Source organism: Populus alba, chromosome 3, assembly GCF_005239225.2.
Source record: "Populus alba chromosome 3, ASM523922v2, whole genome shotgun sequence".
NCBI classification, from domain to species: Eukaryota; Viridiplantae; Streptophyta; class Magnoliopsida; order Malpighiales; family Salicaceae; genus Populus; species Populus alba.
Genome location: NC_133286.1, coordinates 4,232,996 through 4,256,498, shown reverse-complemented (window position 1 = coordinate 4,256,498; position 23,503 = coordinate 4,232,996). Strand labels below are relative to the sequence as shown.

General features: G+C 37.5%; 2 protein-coding genes and 1 long non-coding RNA gene across 5 annotated transcripts; 2 read left to right on the top strand and 1 right to left on the bottom strand.

The window, feature by feature from the left end:
* Positions 1–1,680: 1,680 nt before the first annotated feature.
* LOC118045304 (cuscuta receptor 1-like) lies at positions 1,681–7,007 on the top strand. The gene is made up of 6 exons (XM_073408271.1): positions 1,681–2,110; positions 2,213–2,359; positions 2,488–2,634; positions 4,142–4,300; positions 4,507–4,656; positions 4,765–7,007. Exons 1-6 carry the CDS (start codon positions 1,732–1,734, stop codon positions 6,891–6,893), a joined length of 3,111 nt encoding a protein of 1,036 aa, XP_073264372.1. The 5' UTR covers positions 1,681–1,731; the 3' UTR covers positions 6,894–7,007.
* Positions 7,008–7,073: 66 nt separating this feature from the next.
* Positions 7,074–22,243, bottom strand: LOC118045307 (mediator of RNA polymerase II transcription subunit 15a-like). Of its 3 annotated transcripts, XM_035053909.2 has the most exons (5): positions 14,177–14,531; positions 13,053–13,164; positions 7,842–7,931; positions 7,667–7,723; positions 7,074–7,444 (listed from the first exon to the last, which is right to left on the bottom strand). In XM_035053909.2, the coding sequence occupies exons 1-4, from the start codon at positions 14,239–14,241 to the stop codon at positions 7,715–7,717; spliced, it is 276 nt and encodes a 91-aa protein (XP_034909800.1). In that variant the 5' UTR covers positions 14,242–14,531; the 3' UTR covers positions 7,074–7,444; positions 7,667–7,714. The 3 variants fall into 3 exon arrangements, 2 of the variants coding, with proteins under 2 accessions (XP_034909800.1, XP_034909799.1); XR_012169439.1 differs by adding an exon at positions 21,824–22,243 and having other exon boundaries at positions 7,199–7,931; positions 14,177–14,255; XM_035053908.2 differs by having other exon boundaries at positions 7,199–7,723.
* LOC140955375 (uncharacterized) lies at positions 10,262–12,858 on the top strand. Its single transcript, XR_012169383.1, has 4 exons — positions 10,262–10,563; positions 11,433–11,618; positions 11,755–12,499; positions 12,613–12,858. It is a non-coding gene; the product is annotated as an uncharacterized lncRNA (long non-coding RNA).
* Positions 22,244–23,503: the final 1,260 nt, after the last annotated feature.

Here is a 23,503-nt window from a genome sequence, read left to right as displayed (position 1 = left end):
ACAGGTTATATGCTTGTGAATAGGTTTTTTGAGCTAAGATTTCAGACCAGGCAAAGTATAGAGAAGTTAGTAGCAGTGAGCAAGAACCCTGAACTTACAAACCACACCAGTATAAAAAATGTGAGGAATCATTAGCAAAAAATAAAAACAAATAATGACATAATCAAGTGTCGGGCAAGTAATATACAACATAAAGATACATAGACATCAAATAGTAATTTTCTTGAACCGGATTTATGGGTATGTTCCAAGATATATAAGTGAATTAGTTGCAAAACAGGGGAGTCTCTGTGAAAACATTACAATAGCATTTACTCTGAGGAAGAACGCTTCTATGCATGTGCTGTAATTGACAAAGAAAAGGAGAAATCCTTTCAATTTATGAAAATGCAATGAGTTAACCTTATCTCACACTGCAATATATACTCTACAGTATTCATGTATGAAAACATTTGAACGGGAATAAATAAAATAATTCATCAAACAATATGAGAGTTGTTTGGAAAAAGATTCTGGAAGAGCACCAATATGCACAAGGAAATCACCAGGAAATTACTGCATGGTTGTGTTTAAAAATCAAAAGGGCACATGGCAAGTCTAGCATCCGCGTTCACAACCTTTTAATGCTTTAACTCATCTTCGCCAGTAGTGCTATAAAGAAGAGAAAGTGATATATCCACTTTCTAATCAATTACTTTAGATTTGTGGAAGATATGATACAAGAGAAAGTGGTATATCCACACTCTATAATGGGTGGCAAGCTCCTTGCTTTTCACGTGATGATGCCCCCCTCTTTCTTTCTTTCTTTTTTTTTTATAAAAAAAATCCCTTTTATGCTTAAAATCCACCCACTAAGGGGTCGATGAAGTGGCCGCTAACAACAATCCAGATAAGATGTTGCTTGTTCTTACAGGGAGAGGAATCCCAGCTCCAGATAGCAGAAGGGAGATCGTTTCCCTACATCTTCATCATTAGAGCACAGCAATAACTCAAAGCTCTACCATGTCACCATCGCTTTTTTGATTGCTATCTTCGGTTGTTATACCTACAAATACAAGAACAATAGACAACTTAAACGTTAATCTTATTATTTTCTTTGGAGTTTTTTTTTTCTTTTGCAAAATAGCACCTAGAAAAAAAACAATAACACAATTCAAAATTTATTTAAAGAAATAATATATCCACTTTCTCATCAATTACTTAAGATTTGTGGAAGATATGAATGATACAAGAGATAAGAAAATGATTGCTATTATCGACAATTTCTCTGTTATATATATTATGCGGAGTTTCATCCTTTCCATTAGATAATAAATAATATTGTATATATTCTTTTTTGAGAAGTAACTCATTTGCACACCCTTGTTGTAGTTTTCTATTCAATTTCACACCAGAGTGTAATATAAAAAAACTTTTGAAAAGTATTTTATTTTCTTTCCATTCACCCCAGCACTACGACAATAATTGACTCCCAGTCAATAAGGCACATAACTCATTTGAATATTTTTCCCAACCTGGCGAATAGACTATGTGCTAAACAATAAAATAATATTGAAATCCAAAAATATTCCAAAAATAAATGAAATAAAGAAAACATCTGCACAACATAGAATATGCAGATAAAGTCATGAAAATGGCCAAAGTGTAGTATAAATAGGACCTCTATGGTTGCCCAAAGGCACATCACAAACAACAATATTCTACTTAGTAGTTCATAGAATATTATCTAAGATGATGATGAAAAGAATTGGGGCTTGGATCATGTTGCTAGCATTGTTGACTCTGGTTGACGAATGGCATGGTCGTTGTTATGGATGTTCGGAGGAAGAGAGGATTGGTCTCTTGGAGATCCAATCTTTGATCGACCCATATCGCATTTACTTGCGAGATTGGGTGGACGGTAGTAATTGTTGTGAGTGGCGTGAGATCGAGTGTGATAACACTACAAGGCGAGTGATCCAACTCTCTCTTCGTGGAGCAGGGTATCCAACTTTCTCTTTTAGTGATTTCAGCGATTGGGTTCTCAACGCATCTTTGTTTCAGCCTTTTAAAGAATTGCAAAGTCTTTCTTTGACACGGGCTGGATTGGTTGGTTGCATGGAGAATGAAGGTTAGTTCAATGTTTCTGCACTTAATTATAATCATAAAATAAATGAAGGTTGGTTGGTGTTTAATGTCAAATATCTTGCTTTGATGATTCCCTTCGATCTAGGCTTCCAAGTCCTATCATCAAAACTGAGCAATCTTGACCTGAGTATCAATCAATTTAATGATAAAAGCATTTTGTCATGTTTCAATGGTAACCTTTCCACTCTCGAATCTTTGGATCTATCATATAATGAGTTGATAGCTGGATCAGGTAGCTTCTATGGTAACCTTTTAGTTATTTATTTAGCTTCGAAACATTTTCTTTTCTCCTTCTCATATCATTTTTTTCTACGCATTTAATTATTTCCTTCCAATATGCTCTTGAGGAACATCATGCAGGTCTCAAAGTCTTGTCATCAAGGTTGAAAAAGCTGGAGAACCTTCATCTAAGTGTGAATCAATACAACGATAGCATTTTTCCATCTCTAACTGGATTTTCATCCCTCAAGTCTTTGGATCTATCAGACAATCAGCTGACAGGATCAGGTATAATACACAGTTTCTACCAAAATGCTTCACATGACGTTCTCTTAATTATATTTTTTTCTTTATCAACAAAAATGAGGACTTTATATCTATTTAATAAAAACTATAAAAAAAACTCTCTAATACAAATCTCTAGACAGCCAATGAGAGACTGCCGATTTCTTTATTAGAAAAACTCTCGACTGTTTTATCAATAAAGAGAACAACATAAAACCCACATATTTAATTCTACAACTAAATATATGTATAATTTGAGAATTATATATCTTGTAGGTTTTCAACTCCAACCGATGAGGCTGGGAAAGTTAGAGAACCTTGACCTGAGTGGCAATCAATTGAACAGCAGCATCTTATCAATTCTGAGTGGGCTTTCATCCCTCAAGTCTTTGGATCTATCACATAATAAGTTGACAGGATCTATCAATAGTAAGTTACATTCTCTTTATCAAGAAAACATCAATTGAACAACAACATCTCATCAATTCTAATTATATTTAGTTTCTATATATTATGCATATCGTGAGCTCATAATTATGACTTACTCTTAGAAACAGCTCCTTGCACTATCTTCTTCCTTAATTTATGCACTGTATATTTTTTTATGTATAATTTGAGAATTATATATCTTGTAGGTTTTCAACTCCAACCGGTGAGGCTGGGAAAGCTGGAGAACCTTGATCTAAGTTGGAATCAATGCAATGATAGCATTTTCCTTCTCTTACTGGATTTTCATCCCTCAAGTCTTTGGATCTGTCAGGCAATGAGCTGAGAGGATCAGGTATAATACACAGTTTCTACCTAAATGCTTCACATGACATTCTCTTAATTATATTGTTTCTTTATCAATAAAAATGAGGACGACTTTATATCAAGAAAAGAGGCACTTGGAATGAGGTCCAAGAGGCATATATTTTATTCTCCTATAAATATATATTTTATATTTATCTTTTTAAATAAATATATTTTTATATATGTTTTTTCTGTCTTGAGATACCTAGTCAAGCACAACTCTAAGTTTTTTTTTTAATGCATTTGAGTTTGAATGGGTTTTGAATAACATAATAAGAAGCTCTCTCCTAAAATATTATAATTAAGAAAATTGTAATTATTAAAACTTGGATCTTAACATCAATTCAAAAAAAAACTATCCAATACAAATCACTAGACAGCCAACGAGAGACTGCCAATTTCTTTATTAGAAAAACTTAATTATTGCTAGGATTGTTATTCTTGTTTTAATTACCGATGAGATCTTAATTATAAGTTTCTTTATCTTGTTTTGTAAGTATATCATAACTTAGCTTCCATCTTTATCGACTTTATATCCATAAATTGTTTTTTTTTCTCCGATAAGATCAAAATTAGAACGATTAAAAATTGTTTCTTTTTATGTATAATTTGAGAATCATATATCAATCGAACAACAACATCTCATCAATTCTAATTATCTTTAGTTTCTATATATCATGCATATCATGACTTACTTTTAGAAACAACTCTCTTGCAGGTTTTGAGATCATATCATCACATCTGGGGAAACTCGAGAACCTTGACCTGAGCCATAATACATTCAACAACACCATTTTCTCACATCTGCATGGACTTTCTTCTCTCAAGTCTTTAAAGCTATCATATAATGAGTTGATAGGATCGACGATTGTCGATGGTAAAGTTCTGTTATTTACAATACCTTTTGAAATCTCTAGATTTTTCTGGCAATTTGTTGTTTCTATCCAAAAATCATCTCCCTATTCAATATCAGTTCTCTCAAGGATACTAATTTAAGTCTTAATTAATATTATTGAATGGAATGGCTATTCTGTGCCACCACTATTTTCATCATATCTCTTCTTCTTTCTTTCTTTTTAACAGGGACTTTCTTCAATTCTAGCACCCTTGAAGAATTGCATCTAGATAATACTTCTCTCCCAATAAACTTTCTCCAGAACATTGGAGCATTGTCTGCTCTTAAAATTTTGTCTGTTACTAAATGTGACCTTCATGGCACCCTACCCGCTCAAGGTAAATTAACAACTCTCCATCCTAAGTGTTTTGGACTACTTGGAATTTTTTAGTTGAATAGAAGATTCTTTCAACACTATTTTGACTGTTTCGAGATAAATTGTACAGGTTGGTGTGAATTGAAGAATCTGAAGCAGTTAGATCTCGCTAGAAATAATTTAGGAGGTTCTCTCCCAGATTGTTTGGGTAACTTGTCATCTCTACAACTATTAGATATTTCTGCAAACCATTTTATTGGAAATATTGCCTCCAGTCCTCTTACCAACATCCTATCCCTTGAATTCCTTTCACTATCAAATAACCTCTTTGAAGTTCCCATTTCAATGAAGCCTTTTATGAACCACTCAAGCCTCAAGTTCTTCTCCAATGAGAACAACAGACTAGTAACAGAACCTGCTGCCTTTGATCATTTGATTCCAAAGTTCCAACTAGTCTTTCTAAGCTTGTCAAAAACAACGGAAGCATTCCATGTAGAAATTCCCGACTTCCTCTATTACCAATACAACTTAAGAGTCCTTGATCTCTCCCACAACATCACCGGAATGTTTCCATCATGGTTGCTTAAGAACAATACACGATTGGAGCAACTATATCTGAGTGACAACTCCTTTGTTGGTACTTTGCAGTTGCAAGATCACCCATATCCGAATATGGCCAATTTAGATATATCCAACAACAACATGAACGGTCAAATTCCAAAAGATATTTGTTTGATCTTTCCAAATCTGAGGATTTTAAGGATGGCTAAGAATGGATTCACAGGTTGTATTCCTTCTTGTTTAGGAAATATTAGCCTTTTAAATTTAGATTTATCCAACAATCAGTTGTCTACAGTAAAACTAGAACAACTAACAACAATACATTATATTAATCTAAGTGGGAACAACTTTTGGGATCAGATATCAGATTTTCCATTACATGAGCGGAAAGAGTGTAGTGTATTGGATTTGAGTAATAATCAATTTTCAGGCATGCTTCCAAGATGGTTCGTCAATTCTACAAGCCTTATAGCACTTGATTTGTCCAAAAACCATTTTAAGGGTCCGATCCCAAGAGACTTTTGTAAGCTTGATCAACTTGAATATTTGGACCTTTCTGAGAACAACTTGTCTGGATATATGCCATCTTGTTTCAGTCCACCATCTCTAATCCATGTGCATCTATCCGAAAATAGATTGACCGGTCCATTAACATATGGATTTTATAACAGCTCTTCTCTGGTTACGATGGATCTTCGAGATAACAGCTTCACCGGCTCCATTCCAAATTGGATTGGCAATCTTTCATCATTGAGTGTTCTTCTTCTGAGGGCTAATCACTTTGATGGTGAGCTCCCTGTTCAGTTATGCTTGTTAGAAGAATTAAGCATTTTGGATGTTTCACAAAACCAGCTTTCTGGTCCACTACCCTCCTGTTTGGGCAATCTTACTTTCAAGGAAAGTTTCCAGAAAGTGTACATTCTCATAAATTTTTTTGTATTAAGGTCCATAGCAGATGCATATTATGAAACAATGGGTCCACCACTAGTGGATAGTATTGATAGCTTGGAAAAGCATTCTATGCCTGGCTTTGAAGAAGTGATAGAATTTACAACTAAAAATATGTATTATGGTTACAAGGGGACAGTTCTTAGCTATATGTATGGTATTGATCTCTCGAATAACAGCTTTGTAGGAGCAATCCCACCAGAATTTGGAAACTTAAGTGAGATACTGTCATTAAACTTATCACACAACAATCTCACTGGATCTATCCCTGCAACATTCTCAAACCTAAAGCATATTGAGAGTTTGGATCTTTCTTACAACAACTTGAATGGTGCCATCCCTCCACAACTTACTGAAATTACCACACTTGAAGTTTTTAGTGTGGCGCACAATAACTTGTCAGGCAAGACACCCGAGAGAAAATTTCAGTTTGGGACCTTCGATGAAAGCTGTTACAAAGGAAATCCTTTCTTGTGTGGACCTCCATTGCGAAACAATTGTAGCGAGGAATCAGTGCCATCACAGCCAGTGCCTGATGATGAACAAGGAGATGATGGTTTCATAGACATGGAGTTTTTCTACATCAGTTTCGGTGTATGTTACACAGTTGTGGTGATGACGATTGCAGCAGTTCTCTACATCAATCCATATTGGCGACGCAGGTGGTTGTACTTCATCGAAGACTGCATAGATACTTGCTACTATTTTGTGGTGGCTAGTTTTCGCAAGTTCTCCAACTTCAGAAGGTGAATTTGTTACTGGGGAGATGGTCGTTCCTTGTTTGTGATGATTGTTTGTCTAGCTATTGGTAATTTGTAGTGTACTGTCTCTAATTAAGCTCAGCCTTTCTATTTGATTAGTTATTTGGGCTAAATATATAAGCTGGGCTTCTCATTCCTGAATCATTAGGAAGGAAACTGATTTGGATTGGTCATTTACTCGCGTGTGATTACTCTTTCAACTCTCAAGACTTGTCTGAAAATAAATTGCCAAAACCACTACTAAAGTATAAACAAAATATTCTATGCCTTTGTTTCAAGGGCGACCCCACCTCAGTTATTCAATCAAAGCATTGAAATCGGAGCAAGAAGATCCACCTTCTTCAACAGCCTTCCTGGCCGTTTCTTTGCTCTACTACTCATTTCCTCTGCTTCTTCACCCATCATAATTTGAGTGATTGCCTTCTCTACAGCTTCACTTTTAACATGATCTCCATGCACTCTAAGCCATTCCTCAACTCCAGTTTTTAAAACACAGTCACCAACTTTTCATTATAGAATTGCTCAGCAAATATTGGTCTCCTAAGCACAAAAAAATAAAATTGTCCTTGTCAAACATGCAGCTGTGACTTGAGACATTCAAAATTTCAACCTCATTTTCTATAAAATTCAACAATACTGGATATGGTCATGATTCAATGGAATAATCCCCACTTATTTTCTTGAGACCTTTTTCCATTGAAATCTTGCAAGACTATGGCATACATGAACTCCATCTAATGAACAGTAAATCAAAGAAATTACCTTCTGATAGATCTCCTCTTGCCAATCAGCGCCTTTTGCATGTAGAATCTAGGGATGCTACAAAAATTTCAATGCAGACAACAAAATGTTAGAATTTAAAAGAGTTTGATAACAATGCGAGAAGAAAAACAAAAGGTAAGATGTTTAGAAATTCAATGCTCCGCTGCATTATAACCTGCTGGATCCATGGGGCAGTGGGCATGGCGTTTTGAGACCTGATCTCCATTGAAAGCATCTCCAGAGATATTTTACATAGATAATCATACTGAAATCAGATATTAATAACAAAACATTAGATCTCAGAGCAATCCATGTTACAAGAGGAGGAAAATGGATATATGCTCTATCATTTCATCTTTTGTGAGGATAAACTTCTGTTTCCTCTCTTTTTATTTAATTATTTATGTATTGATTTGCTATTTTCTTTTTGCACACTGCCCTTGTACTTGAGCTTGGTCACTCTAAATAAAACACTTGTCAAGAGAATTAACAAAAAGATGCGAACTCCGAATCAGCCTTGCATACAGAGTGAACGGTGAGGAAGTGTACTGTTGAGAATTGTGTTGCTGTGTTTTGTGCAAGTGAAGGGATGCACAATCAAGAACAACAATGCTGGTATTGAAGAACACGAATTACACACAAGGTGTTTGATAAAATGTCTCAGTAAGTATTTCATTAACTGCATGTCTTTAAATACATGAGAAAGCTTAACAAACATCCCTAGTTATCAGCCACTAACTGTAGTGGATAATATGCTGTCACTAGCCACTAACTATAGTGGAGAATATGCTGCCACTAATCTCAGCAACAACATCAGAAAAAACAAGGGATTTACTTTAACAAAATCAAAACAGAAATGAAAGAAAAGAAAACAGACAATACTTGATTAAACAACATGAAACAAAATGTCAATTGTCTAACACTCCTCCTTGACATTTTGACGACAAATTCCAATCATTTGTCTTAATGTCTCAAATCTCTCTTTAGGTAGTGGTTTGGTAAATATATCTGCAAGCTGTTCTTCGGAAGAACAATGAATCAGCATCACTTCATTAGATTGTTGAACTTCTCTAATAAAATGAAACTTGATTTTGATATGCTTTGTACGTCCATGAAAGACTGGATTCTTTGAAATTGATACTGCAGAACTGTTATCACACATGATTTTAGTAGCTTCAACCTGTTCATGTCCCAAATCCTTTAACATTTTTCTCAACCAAATTGCTTGGTTGACAGCAGCGGCAGCAGCAATGTACTCTGCTTCTGCAGTGGATTGAGCTGTTGTCTCTTGCTTCTTTGAACTCCAGGTGAAGACACCTGAATTGAGTGAGAATAAATACCCTGAAGTGCTTCTTGAATCATCAACACAGCCTCCCCAGTCACTGTCAGTATAGCCTTTTAGTTCCACAGCCCCTTCTGATGATTTTGGACAGAAAATACCAAGATCAATGGTACCTTTGATGTATCTAAGTATCCTTTTTGCTGCAATGAAATGAGTCTCCCTTGGAGAATGCATGAACCTTGAAAGAATACTCACAGCAAATAATATGTCAGGTCTACTTGCTGTAAGATATTGAAGGCTGCCAATTAAGCCTCTATACAAACTTTCATCCACTTTTTCAGATTCATCATCCTTGCTAAGCTTGATACTTGTTGTCATAGGAGTCCCTACTGGTTTACAATCCTCCATTTTGAATCTTTTTAGGATGTCTGAAGCATACTTCTTTTGGCATGTAAAAATGCCATTGCTGGATTGCATCACTTCCATTCCAAGGAAGTAATTCATCATTCCAAGGTCAGACATCTCAAACATCTTCTTCATTTCATCTTTGAACTCTTGGATCATTCCAAGTTCACTTCCTGTGATAAGCATATCATCTACGTAAATAGATACAATTAGAAAATGGTTACCACATGATTTCACATACAAAGTTGCTTCATTTTGGCTTCTGCTGAACCCAAGTTGAAGCAGATGTGTGTCCATTCTGTCATACCAAGCTCGGGGAGCTTGTTTCAACCCATACAAGGCCTTCTTAAGTAGATACACATGATCTTCTTTATCTTTAACAGCATACCCATCGGGTTGCTCTACAAAGATTTCTTCAGCAAGAAATCCATTCAAGAAGGCAGACTTGACATCAAGTTGGTGAATCTGCCAAGAGTTATGTGCTGCAAGTGTAATGAGAAGTCTAATAGTATCATACCTTGCTACTGGAGCAAAGGTCTCTAGGTAGTCCACACCATATTGTTGAGCATAGCCCTTTACCACCAATCTAGCCTTGTGTTTGCATACTGACCCATCTGAATTGAGTTTTGTTTTGAAAACCCATCTTACACCTATCACCTTGCGATGCTTAGGCCTTTCAATCAGTTGCCATGTTGCATTTTTGTTGATCATTTCCATTTCTGCCTCCATTGCTCTCCTCCATGCTGGAAATTCTTGAGCTTCAGTATAGCTGGTTGGTTCTAGGATTGCCATGTTGCATCTTAGGTGAATATCTTCCAATGATCTTGTGCCTCTAACTGGAAAATCATCCACTGATTCATCAGCTACTGGCTGGGGCTGAATGGTGAATGGTTGATCAGAAATCATACTTTTCTGATGTTCCCAATCCCATGTGATTGCTTCATCAACCTTCACATCTCTGCTGAGAATTACCTTCTCTGTTTGTAAGCAAAGAATTCTGTATCCTTTGGTTGTTATTCCATAACCCACAAGAACTCCCTTTTGAGCTTTGTTGTCAAGTTTGCTCCTCTTTGGCTCAGCTATATGATAATAGCATATGCTGCCAAAGATTCGAAGATGATCTACAGCAGGTTTAACACCATTCCAGCCTTCGTATGGTGTCTTGTCCTCCAGTGCTTTGGTTGGAAGTCGGTTCAGCAAGTAAACAGAGGTATTGACTGCCTCTGCCCATAATTTGTTTGGCATTTTCTTTTCAAGTAAGAGACATCTAGCCATCTCCATTACTGTCCTGTTCTTCCTCTCACATACACCATTTTGTTGTGGTGCGTATGGTGTAGTGTACTGGTGCACAATGCCTCTGCTGTTGCAAAACTCAAGAAACTGATTTGAAGTATATTCAGTACCATTGTCAGATCTTAAGCATTTAATTAGCATGTCACTTTGATTCTCAACTAAAGCTTTGAATGTTTGAAAGATTGTAAATACTTCACTCTTAAATTTGATGAAATACACCCAACACATCCTAGTATAATCATCAATAAAGAGAATGAAATACTTGTTACCACATAATGAGGCTGTCTTCATAGGTCCACACACGTCAGTGTGGATGAGCTGAAGTTTTTGGCTGGCTCTCCATGCTTGCCTTTTAGGAAATGGTGGCCTTGATTGCTTGCCAAGTTGACATGTTTCACACAATTGAATCTCACCATTCAATGTGGGCAATGCTTCAACCATTTCCTTTTGTTTCAAAATTGACAAGCCCTTTTGATTAAAATGTCCAAATCTTTTATGCCAAAGATTTGAAATATCCTGAGTAGCACTCACATATGCATGATTGGATACTTTATCCCAGTCAACAACAAAGCTTCTGTTTTTCATCTTTACACAGAACATTTGTTCTCCAGAAGGATCAAAGATAATGCATTTATGATCTTTAAACTGAAGAGAATAGTTTTTCTCCATCATTTGTCCAACACTCAACAAATTTTGACTGATTTCAGGTATAAATAACACATCAGGAATGATTTTGATACCTGAACTTGTTTGAACATTTACTGACCCTCTGCCTTTGACCTCCAGAAATTCTCCATTTCCAACCTTTACTCTGGATTTGTAAGATTCATCAAGGGTTTTGAACATTCCAGCATCATTGCACAAATGATGTGTGCATCCACTGTCAATAAGCCAAGTATCAGCTGGATCATTTGTTGAGAAACAAGTGACAGCAAAGAATTGCTCCTCCTGTGTATCAACTTCATCTGCTAGGTGAGCTTGTTGAGGTTTTGGATCTGATTTTTTGAACTTGCAGACCTTTGTGATGTGCCCTGATTGCTTGCAATTTCCACAAATTGCATCTGGCCTCCACCAACAATATTTTTCTGAATGTGTGTTTCTTTTGCAGTGAGTGCAAGGAGGAAACTTCTTTTGTTTTGAAGCTTCACTAGTGCTGCCCCCTTCATTTCTGCCTTTGAATCTCAGATTAGGCAACTTCTTTCCTTTTCCAGCTTGTTGTTTTTGCACATAAAAGGCTCCTTCAGTCAATCTGTCTTGCCTGATTGTTCTTCGTTGCTCCTGTGCTTGAAGAGCACTCATTAGTTCACCTAATGAGATTTTACTGAGGTCCTTTGATTCTTCTAGAGAGGAGATTTTGGATTCAAACCTCTCAGGAAGAGTCACAAGAACCTTTTCCACAATCCTACTGTCAGGAAAGTCTTCTCCAAGTAATCTGATGTTGTTGATAATTAGTGAAATTCGATCAGAATACTTAGAGATTGTTTCATCTTCTTGCATGTTAAGTGCCTCAAAATCTCTCTTCAAATTCAGCACTTGCATTTGCCTTGTTCTGTCACTGCCTTGGTATTCTTCTTTTAGTTTGTTCCAAGCCTCTTTGGCTGAATTACATGCCATAATTCTGTAGAAGATGCTTTCTGCCACAGCATTTTGGATGATTGATTTCGCCTTGGATTTCTTTGCCTTTTCCTCACTGCTGAACTTGATTTGAGCCATAGTGGGATTTGTTGGTAAGGGAGCTACTGGTTTGTCTTCGGAAACAATTTCCCAAAGATCATAAGCTTCAAGAAAAGCTTGCATCTTCACTGACCAAATATGGTAGTTTTCACCAGTAAATATAATGGGGGAGTTTAAAAGTAAGTTGTTGGATGTCATTTTTGAGATTTTAAAAAAAAAGGTGTTTTGGTCCTGTAAGATCTGAGATGCTCTGATACCACTGTTGAGAATTGTGTTGCTGTGTTTTGTGCAGGTGAAGGGATGCACAATCAAGAACAACAATGCTGGTATTGAAGAACACGAATTACGCACAAGGTGTTTGATAAAATGTCTCAGTAAGTATTTCATTAACTGCATGTCTTTAAATACATGAGAAAGCTTAACAAACATCCCTAGTTATCAGCCACTAACTGTAGTGGATAATATGCTGTCACTAGCCACTAACTATAGTGGAGAATATGCTGCCACTAATCTCAGCAACAACATCAGAAAAAACAAGGGATTTACTTTAACAAAATCAAAACAGAAATGAAAGAAAAGAAAACAGACAATACTTGATTAAACAACATGAAACAAAATGTCAATTGTCTAACATGTACGCACACTACACCCACATTTGTACATGCATAAATGCACGTATATATTCATGTCAAGAGAATATCATAATTATTGAACCTTGCATTAGGCATATACCTGATTGGTGGCGGTAGTATAAATCTTATCCTCAAAACGTATGGCAAATTTCTTGAGTTCTTGTAATCCCTCCTGACCAGAAAACAAAAGATGCCTCTTTATTGTCTCCATTCTGCACATGCAAATCATTACGTTTCATTTTTAATGACCAGGCAAGAATAGAGAAGTTAGCAGCAGCGAGCAAGAACCCTGAATTCATAAACCACACCAATATCAGAAATGTGTGGAATCTTTAGCAAAAAGTAAAAACAAATTATGAGATAAGGAAGAGTTGGTCAAGTATTATAAGACATCAAAATACATAGACATCCTTTCCCTGTATTATTCCAGAGGTACAGATTATAGGAGTTTACTTGGCCACCCTTCTGTCTAAAAATTCTAGCTACGAGCTTCATATATTAGTGACTTAGTTGCAAAGCAGGGGAGTCTGTGAAAACATTACAATAGCATTTGCTCTGAGTAACTTCTACGCATGTGCTGTAATTGACAAAGAAAAGAAGAGAAATCCTTTCAATATGAAAATGCAACGAGTTAACCTTGTCTCACACTGCAATATATATACTCTACAGTATTCATTGACCAATGCAAGTGCCAACAGTAGCTGTCTATATGATTTTGGATGTAGAGAGGTCAACAAAAACATTCAACTTTATGCTGAGAAACTAGGAAACCATGCACCATTGTGGCTAATTGATTTTTGTCTGCTGCTTTTCAACTTTAAGATCACTATCATTTCAACCCTGTAGAAGCATAGAAGGTCCAAATCCAACACCATTCATTTAAGTTCAGTTGCAACTCGAGTTTTAAATTGAAACATGTATGCTCATAGCAATAGATTAACCTTGAAATTAAAATCGGAACAAGCTTCATGCAGCCATCCAAGAGGTCATCATCAAAAGAAGAGATTACACAAGAAATTCCAACAAAAATTACTTCCCAGCACTTTATGTTCCCTCAAGTTCGCTTCTCCTGAGAAACACATGAAAAGATGAAACAAAAAAAAAGAGGTGTGTGATACTTGATCTTGCCTCATGGCAATCCTGCTGATTTTAATTAACCCTTTGTCATTCTCCTTTTCTTTCATATAAATAAAAAATTTACTATTTTGCAGCACTTGCACATACATTTTGTCGACTATTCTTTTCCGTGAGTCAGGCCGCAATTGAATTCTCCAATCACCCGTGTCCATGACAGGTTCTCCGCCTGGGACAGTGGGCCAACCAAAAGGAAAAAAAAAAAATCATATTGCATGTTAGAAAATACCCTAAAAAGAAAGTCAGGAACGGCAAGAAGAGCAAAAGCACATCAAGAACATGAAAAATGGAATATCAGTTTATTCAGACTTGAATAGATTTAAAAAGAACTTCCGTCTAATATCATGTACTTTATTAAAGAATTCAGCCAAATATGGATGCATAACAAATATACACAACCATTCAGGTCAAGGTGCTAGGATCCTGGGTATTCGGCCATTCAAAGCAAAGAACAAATTAGTCCAGCCTCCCCTTCACAAACAAGACTCACCGTTTCCCCCTCCCCTAAGACCATCACTCACTTTCCTTCTTTTTCCCACAGCCCAATCATCATCACACAGCCCTCATTTCTTCTTCCCTGATCTCCCCCTCTCAACAGCCTAACAGTCAGCATCATTTCCACAGTCCCAACCCATTTCTAAAATACTAAAATCAACTGACTTGTGTTCTCAATCAGACCAGATATACAATTGGAAAATCTCAAAATATGCCGCCTGAATCCTCTGCACCCCCCACCAAAAACCACCCCTCAATGCCCGTCCTTGCATCATCAATCTTACACCTCCACAAAACTCCTTACCAACATCTTCAGACCCTACCTCAACCACCCACAATAACATCTCCTCACCTAAATCCAACAGATTATCCTGTCATTTATCCTTCAAACAAGCTCGCCTCCCCTGTCTTTCCATCTGAACCCCCCACAAAAACTTTTAGCCCGACATCTCATGTTAATACCCCTACTGGTACTGACCATCTAAAGTTGTTTTTTGAGAGATTCCCCTCGTGGGTGGAATATCAAGACCTAAAAAAGACTTTCGGCAAGTTTGGCCGGGTTATCAAACTATTTCTATCCAAACGAAAAACAGTTCTTGGCCGACGCTTTGGTTTTGTGGACATACTATCTCCACTGCCCGTGTTTGATATTTGTGACCAAGCTAGTAAAGTATGGTTCGATTCCTATAAATTGAGAGTGAATCCAGCTAAGCTTCAATCCTCAAAACCTCCCCTGACAACATCACCTCCTAAACCCCTACCCAAACCTACATCACCTCATAAACCCCATCTTATATTCAGAGATAATAGATCCTTTGCTGAGGTACTCACATCTAAACCACAACAAATGGGCACAACGACGAGGAGAATGATACAGTATAACTCCACGGTTGAGGATCAGGAATGGTTGCATAGGAGCTTAGTGGGAAATATCTTGCCAAATGTGGATTTAGCAACACTGGAGGCAACAGTTTTAAAATCAAGTGTCAAAGCTATGAGCTTTTGTTTTTTGGGAGCTAGTCAGGTGATTATTACCTATGTGGATCAGTTAGCCTCAATGCAAGAACAAATGAATAAAGTATCTGTGCTGCATTCACTATTCAACAATCTCAGACAGTGGGAAACAAGGACTAGAGCATATGACAGATTTGCTTGGATCTCCATATTTGGTTTGCCAATGGAAGGGTGGAACAGAAACTGTATCAATACTTTGCTTTAGAGCTGGGGAAATATTGTAGGATACGACACTACCTGTGTTAGTCAGGGGTCCATATCAGGTATTAGGGTTCTTATTCGAACCACAATCAAAGGTGAGTTTATCCCCTCCCTCACAACAGCCAAACACTCTATGGATGTATCATTATGTTCTACATCTGTGCTATCCGATGATGACGAAGATGATTTTTGTGAGGAAACTAATAGAGCAGCAACGACTCACATAGAGACAAAACAAAAACCTGAATTTGAATATAAATTCACCGGATTATTGGGCTCCCAAACTCAGATTGTTAGCACACTCACCTGGTCTGAAGTTTCACCGATGTACCTCTACCCAGAAATTACTGAATTTTGTAGACATGCAGGTTTATCTAATGAGAGTACGTCCAAAGTTGATAATCGATTAGCCTTGGTACCTTACGTATGTGTCAAGGTGGATTCAGTTACATGCAGAGAGGTAGCTGTGCAACATGTTTCTTGCTTTCCTGTTAAGGTTGGGCTGGATCAACATATCGTTTATGATAGTGGACTCCTACAGAATATGGGTCGTAAGAAACAACAGAAATCTTCAAGCATAGGATCGAAAACCAATCGTGATTCAACAAGCATTGGGCCATCTATTTCAACCTTCATCACTCCTATTGCTGATCCATATGAGCTTACTGCTCTGGAAGTAGGAAACAAGAAATCCTACAGAAAACACGCAAAAAAGCTCAAACGCAGAACAAAATCTCCTAGGAGGAGGAAATCACGTCATATGGGAAAACACAACGGTAAGCAATTAGAGACCCTAATTGTTGAATATTCAGTTTCTGATAATGGGATAAAGAATAGAAATGCTATTATCAAATCTGGTAAGGAATTGATTGGTGAGGATGAGGCAAGTAGTTCAAGATATAGACCCGACACCAATGCTGGTGATGAAGCATATGAGCCTGCACATTCTGATAACTGGGCCGAAGCCACTACTTGCTCGGAAGTTGGAAAAGCTATTCTCCAAGGGCATGACGATAGCACAATCATGACTCAGACTCTGCAGGGATTCCTAGACCGAGAACAGGAAGAGTGGATCCTAAGGAAGAAGACGTGATTTGCTTCCGTATATAGTCTGAAGGTATGGTCTCCGTAATCACTTCTATGGGTAGTATAATTGTATGGAATGTATGTGGATTAGGGGGCAGAGAAAAAAAGAGATGTTTGAGGAATCTTGGTAGAAAATTTAATCTTCATATCCTGGGTATTTTGGAAATAAAATTGGAAACTTTGAATGATTTCACTATTTCTGCTATATGGGGTCGTCATCCTAAGGCTTGGTATGTAGTTCCCTCATTGGGCCTTTCGGGGGGGATATTATGTATTTGGAATCCGAATATATTTTGTGTCTCTGGCTGTTCTGTTGCTATGAATGGCCGTGTTTTGCATATCGAAGGCACCTTCACTCGATCCAATCTAGATTGCCTAGTCTCTTTTATATATGCTCCGAATATTGGGATCCTGAAGAATGAGTTGTGGACCTATCTTGTTACATTCAGGGATAGTGTTAGCAAGATGTGGTGTCTTGCGGGTGATTTTAATGAAACCTTATTTCCATCAGATAGGAAAGGTGGCTCACAAATAACATCTTCCATGTCAAGATTTAAAAATTGCATTGATGGTTGTAATCTTATAGAACTCCCCTTAAATGGAAGAAAATTTACATGGTCTCGAGGTAATGCGGCAAGCTGGATTGATAGAATATTTCTCTCGGGGGATTGGTTGCAGGCTTTCCCATCCTCCACTTTATTTGGTCTCTCAAAATATTCATCCGATCATAGGCCTTTGCATCTGTTGCTAGATCCTACAAATTGGGGCCCGAAACCTTTTCGCTTCATGAATTGCTGGTGGCTTGCGTCTGATTTCAGGATTATGATTCAGAGCTTCTGGAGCTCAATCACGATTTCCAAATCTGATACAAGGAAAATGGTCCCAGCTCTAAAGATGTTGAAAGAGAGATGTCGGCAATGGAGTAAAGCTTCTGTGGGAAACATGAATAATATAATTGAAGAACTGGAACTTGAAGCTGACTTAATGGATCGTCAAAATGAGTGCAGGGTCTTGACTACTGATGAACTGATTAGAAGTAAATCCATTGCCTCCCAGCTCAAAATCCTGTATAGAGCTCAAGAGTCTGCCTGGCATCAGAAGTCAAGAATTCAGTGGTGTAAGCTTGGAGATAAAAATACCCGATTCTTTCATTTAGCTGCAACAACAAGACAGAAAAAGAATCAGCTTGCATGCTTGGAGGTTGATGGAAAGATCCTATCTAAACCAAACGAGGTGAAGCTAGCTGTCTTTCACTTTTTCCGCAACTTATACTCCCACCAGAACAGACCTAGAGCATCATGTTCAAACCTAGAATTCTCAAAGCTGAAGTCTTCCTCCTCGGCTGCTCTTGAATTTCCATTTTCTGCAGAAGAGATTACAGCAGCTGTGTGGGATTGTGATGGAAATAAAGCTCCAGGTCCTGATGGTATTAACTTTCTTTTCATCAAGAAAGCATGGAACATTATAGGTGAGGACATTATCCAGATGGTTGATGAATTCTATCGGACTAATCTCCTCCCTGCAGGTATCAATAGCACCTTCGTTACTCTTATTCCAAAGATTAAAAGTGCTAACAAGCTATCGGATTTCAGACCTATTAGTTTGGTGGGCAGCCTATACAAGATCTTCTCAAAGATTCTTGCAACTAGGTTGAAAAATGTTATGCCAGAGGTCATCTCTCATCATCAAAATGCTTTCATCAAAGGGAGGCAAAAATTTTAGACAGCGTCTTGATTGCAAATGAGGTCCTTTCTTTCATCAAGAAGAAAAAGGGTAAAGCTTATCTTTTCAAACTAGATTTTCATAAAGCCTTTGATTCGGTGTTATGGGAATATATTAATGAAATCATGGCTAGTATGGGCTTTGGTAGTAGATGGCGAGGGTGGATAATGCAATGCATATCAACGACAAAAATGTCTGTGCTTGTTAATGGGTCTCCCACGGAGGAATTCTGCTTAGCTAAAGGCTTACGCCAAGGAGACCCTCTCTCTCCGTTTCTCTTCAACATTGCAGTCCAGGGTTTGAGTTGTATGTTGCAGCGTGGCTGTGATTTGGGTTTGACTTTGGGTATAAACATCGGCAATTCAGGGCTTGTCATATCTCACCTACAGTTTGCGGACGACACCCTTATGTTCAGTTCAGACTCTCTATATAGCATGCAGAACATTAAACGTATCCTATTATGCTTTGAACTTGTCTCAAGGCTGAAGGTCAATTTTTATAAAAGCAGTATTGTGGGTGTGTGTGTAACAGCTCATACATGTAACTTCACAGCTCAGCTTCTCAGATGCAAGCAGGATCAGTTGCCTCTCATGTATCTTGGGCTCCCCATCGGTGGAAACTTGGGCAGAGCTACAATGTGGAACCCTATTTTGCGCAATATCAGTTGTCGGTTGGCTTCGTGGAAAGGCAGATTCTTGTCTATTGGGGGTCGTTTGTGCTTCATTAAATCTGTGCTCAGCAATCTCCCCATCTATACCTATCTATGTTCCCCATGCCTGCTACGGTAGCCTCCAAAATTGATCAGAAACTTCGATCCTTCCTCTGGTCTGGAAATGTGGAAAGGCACAAAATATGCAATGTTAGCTGGGCAACTGTCACTCTTCCAAAACATGCGGGTGGTCTTGGGATTGGTTCTTTAAGGGACAAAAATACAGCTCTGCTCTTTAAATGGTTATGGAGGTTTAGGTTGGAGGAATCAAGTATGTGGAAGGGTGTGATCAAAAGCATACACAACACCAATTGCTCTAATCTACTGCTGCAAACTCCTATTCCAGGAACTGCAACTACATGGTCCCGAATTGTCAATCATTGTGTGAGAAATAATAAGTTGCAGGATATTGTGAATGAGCAATCTTTGGTCCTTATCGGAAATGGCAAGAAAACTTTGTTTTGGCTTGATTGCTGGCTTAATAACCACTGTTTAACAGATCACTTCCCTACTCTTTTCCAATTATCCAATGACAAAGCTGCCACCATTGCTAAGATGGGAATGTGGGAAGGGTATGAGTGGATTTGGTTTTTTTCATGGATTCGTCCACTTCGGGGGCGCAACATTGGCTTGCTTGCTTGATCAACTCTATGAAATCCTTTCAATAGTACTCATGGACAAAGATGGAGAGGATAGACTAATTTGGAAGGACAATAATTCAGGAAGATTTTCAGTGAAATCTCTTTGCGGATTGTTGAGTCCAAAGCCTTCCACAAACAATGCCTTCTCGTTTGCTGGATTTTGGAAAGGTATTGTCCCACCTAAGGTAGAGATCTTTTGCTGGATGGCTATCATTAACAGACTCAACACCCGATGTATGTTGGTTCGAAGAGGTATCTTGAGTAGCTCGGAATCAAATTGCCCTATCTGCCTTGTTGAAGCAGAATCGGTGGACCATATTCTGCTTCACTGCCATAAGCATTGGCTCATTTGGTCCAAAATCATTAAGTGGTGGGGTTTAGTTTGGTGTTGCCCAAAGAGCTTCTCAGATATGTGGTCTCAATGGTCTTCTATGGTGCATGGTAATTTTCAGAGGAAGGCATGGTTGATGTTGTTCTTCTCAGTGGCATGGTCTATTTGGCTCCTTCGAAATGATCTCATTTTCCAACAGAAGACACCTGATTATGACTTAATTTTCTTTCTTATTATCACCCGTCTATGTCTTTGGCTAAAAGCTATCCATTTAGATTTTCCATACTCCTCTACAGATCTGATCAGATCGGCAGATGGCTTGCTTCGGTGGTCCAATGCTCACTCTTTCAGGATTAAAAATATATGGTCTCCTCCTATGATTAATAGCCTCAAATGGAATGTGGACGGCTCTTCTCTTGGTAAGCCAGGCCCCTCTGGAATAGGTGGTGTGCTGCGAAATCATCATGGTCATGTGCTCGGTATGTTCTCTGTTCCAGTTGGTATTTTAGACTCTAATATTGCTGAGTTAAGGGCTATTGTGAAAGCCATTGATCTATCAGCATCTAATTGCCTTTTACACCATCAACACCTCATCATCGAATCTGACTCTGTCAATGTTATTCGCTGGATGAATAATCCTCTCAGTCGTCCCTGGAAGCATCATAATTTGTTCTCCTTTGTTAATAGACTGAAAGCATATTTTGGTTCAATCACCTTCTCTCATATCTTTCGTGAAAGTAATTGCATGGCAGATGGCTTGGCTAAACAAGGAGTGCGGAGATCAAGTGAATTTGTTGCCTGGCTTTGAATCCACCATTTTTCTAAGGGCTTGCTATTGTTTCTTCTCCCATTATGTCTATGAGTATTTTCTGTTTTGTTTTGTTGAGAAATGTTTAGCTTCAGCTCATTTGGATGGATTTTGTATGGTTTTCTTTGCTTTGGTTTATCTTAAGCTGCGCTTTATCCTTCATATGGCTTTATGCCATATTAAGATATTGTGTAGCTTCTGTACTATTCCCGTCAGACTTTGACGCTTATATAATATACGCATCTTTCAAAAAAAAAAAAAGCAAAGAATCTTCATGGTGCTTCTAAACCAAAGAAGCATTCCCTTCTAAGCAAGTACTTACTGTCAAACCCCACTCCCCTGTTGAATATTAAACTCAATCCAGAAGCTCCCAGAAGGTCAAGGAAGGCAACCAGCCACCAGCCACCAGTCGCCGACCAGCCACCAGCTGCCACAGCCGCCAGCCGCCTTCACACTTGAAGGTTGAAAATTCTTGTTTTGAATTCGTGTATAAATAGAGTGCCCAACTTATGTTATTTGTGTTGAGAGAATTGAAAGAAACACTAGAAAGAAAATAGAGAAAGAATAAATATTTACTTCTATGAAAGAATAAATATTGTAGGGAGCAAATAGTGTAAATAGAAAGAGGAAAATACCACATCCCCAAAAGAATAAAGAAATAAGAAGAAGGCAAAACAAAGTCATAAAACGAGGCCTTTCAATCCCCAATGACTATCAGCAGACTAAATACCACAGCACAAATAGAAGATGAAGAGGCCAGAAACACTAATCCATCCCGAAGAGATTGTCTAGGATGTTTTAGTCTAGGAAAAAGACAAAGAAAACAACGAGCATTAACAATGAATATTTCAAGTTATCATCAACTCTAAAGAGCAGACTGATAAGAATCAACTTAACAAATTTACAGGCACATCTTTCTTTGAACAGACAACACAATAACCCTGACCATACTAAATGCTCCACCCACAGTAGAATCGGCTGATTGCGCCTTTCTTCGAGTTGCGTTCACGAGCAGCGATTTCATCGATCCGATTATATATCTTTTTAATTTACTTATTAAAATCGAATTTATCTCTCTGGATAAGAATTTCAGTTAAATAAATGAAAACGCAGACGTAAATTTTAAAAATAAAAAACATTACAGAAAAGGAAGCACCCGGTGGAGATTTGAAGCCTTATTGGTTGAGGTGGCGGAGGTTTCCTAGAGCGGAGGAGGGAAAGAGAGCTCAGGTGGAGAGAGGTGAAGAATGTCGGACCAAAGTGAGCAGAGCTTGATAAATGACTTCTTTTTTTTTTTTTATGAATATTCTAATTAACTTACTTATACCTCTTAATAATTTTTCAAACTCTAAAATTTATAATCATATAAATATTTATATAAATATCTAAAAAAATTTAATACTAAAATTAGTGATAGATTCGCTAACAAACTAAAAGAAATGTATTCACTGTGCTGCTTTACTGTTCATAACTAGCAAACTAAAACTAAAACTAAAAGAATTATATATATATATATATAAGAGTGCTCATTAAAACACGGTGCACTGTGTGTCAATCCTGTGGCTTCACAGTCTTCACCGCGCTTCCTCTCTGTTTTTCGCCTTTCTTCTCGCGCGGTGGGTGTCCCGCGCTTTCTTCTCGGCTGCTTAGGCTCCCTGACGTCTTTTCATCGACTTTGTCTGGTGCATGTTCAGATTGAGGCGGTTTGGCTGGTGCTAGGCGCGCGAGGAGATGTCAGCCGACGGGTAATCACCTGCATCGGCTGGGATGGCTTCATTGAAGCTGTCCTCTTGGTCTGTGGCGGGCCTACTCATCAATGAAAAATTTATTCTAACTGAGACATTGTTTTTGTTTTTGTAAACTCTTTTCTATTATATTTTTTTTATCCAAATTTTTATAGAAAATTAATCATTGTCTCAATTTAATTTTTATTTTGATTATTGATTTATATACATGTTTTATATTGTGGAAACTTGATGATTATATAGTAAAAAGGAACAATAATTGATTATATGTTGAAATAGATTTAAAAAACAGTTTAATTTTAATAGAAAAAGTAAAGTGTATATATCTTCTGTTATTTGTGTACTTATTGTCTTGATTCTACTGGGAAATAAATTTTATGTTGCATGGTATTTTCCTTTGTTGTTGCGTTGATAGGAAAAAAAAAAAAACAGAAGATGGGGAAAAAAAGGTTGCATATCTGGATAATAATTACTAGTGAAATAATATATGTAAAGTGAAATTATAGTTTACAATTGGTCTCTGAGAAAATGAATCTTGTTATAAATAAATTATAATTGTAAACACTTGTAAGTTTAGATAAACTCCTAGTATTGGTGATGTATTGTTACCAAGAAAACAAATCTTAAAAAAGTAAAATCTTCAAGTGGTGTAATTTATTAGTGTG

Coding starts and splice junctions, on each gene's coding strand:
- LOC118045307 (XM_035053909.2), bottom strand. CDS start 14,241: ATGGACACGGGTGATTGGAGAATTCAATTGCGGCCTGACTCACGGAAA. Junction 13,165..14,176: donor AAAAGAATAGTCGACAAAAT/GTATGTGCAAGT, acceptor TTGCATGTGCAG/AATGGAGACAATAAAGAGGC. Junction 7,932..13,052: donor ATACTACCGCCACCAATCAG/GTATATGCCTAA, acceptor ATCTGATTTCAG/TATGATTATCTATGTAAAAT.
- LOC118045304 (XM_073408271.1), top strand. CDS start 1,732: ATGATGATGAAAAGAATTGGGGCTTGGATCATGTTGCTAGCATTGTTG. Junction 4,301..4,506: donor AGGATCGACGATTGTCGATG/GTAAAGTTCTGT, acceptor TCTTTTTAACAG/GGACTTTCTTCAATTCTAGC. Junction 4,657..4,764: donor TGGCACCCTACCCGCTCAAG/GTAAATTAACAA, acceptor TAAATTGTACAG/GTTGGTGTGAATTGAAGAAT.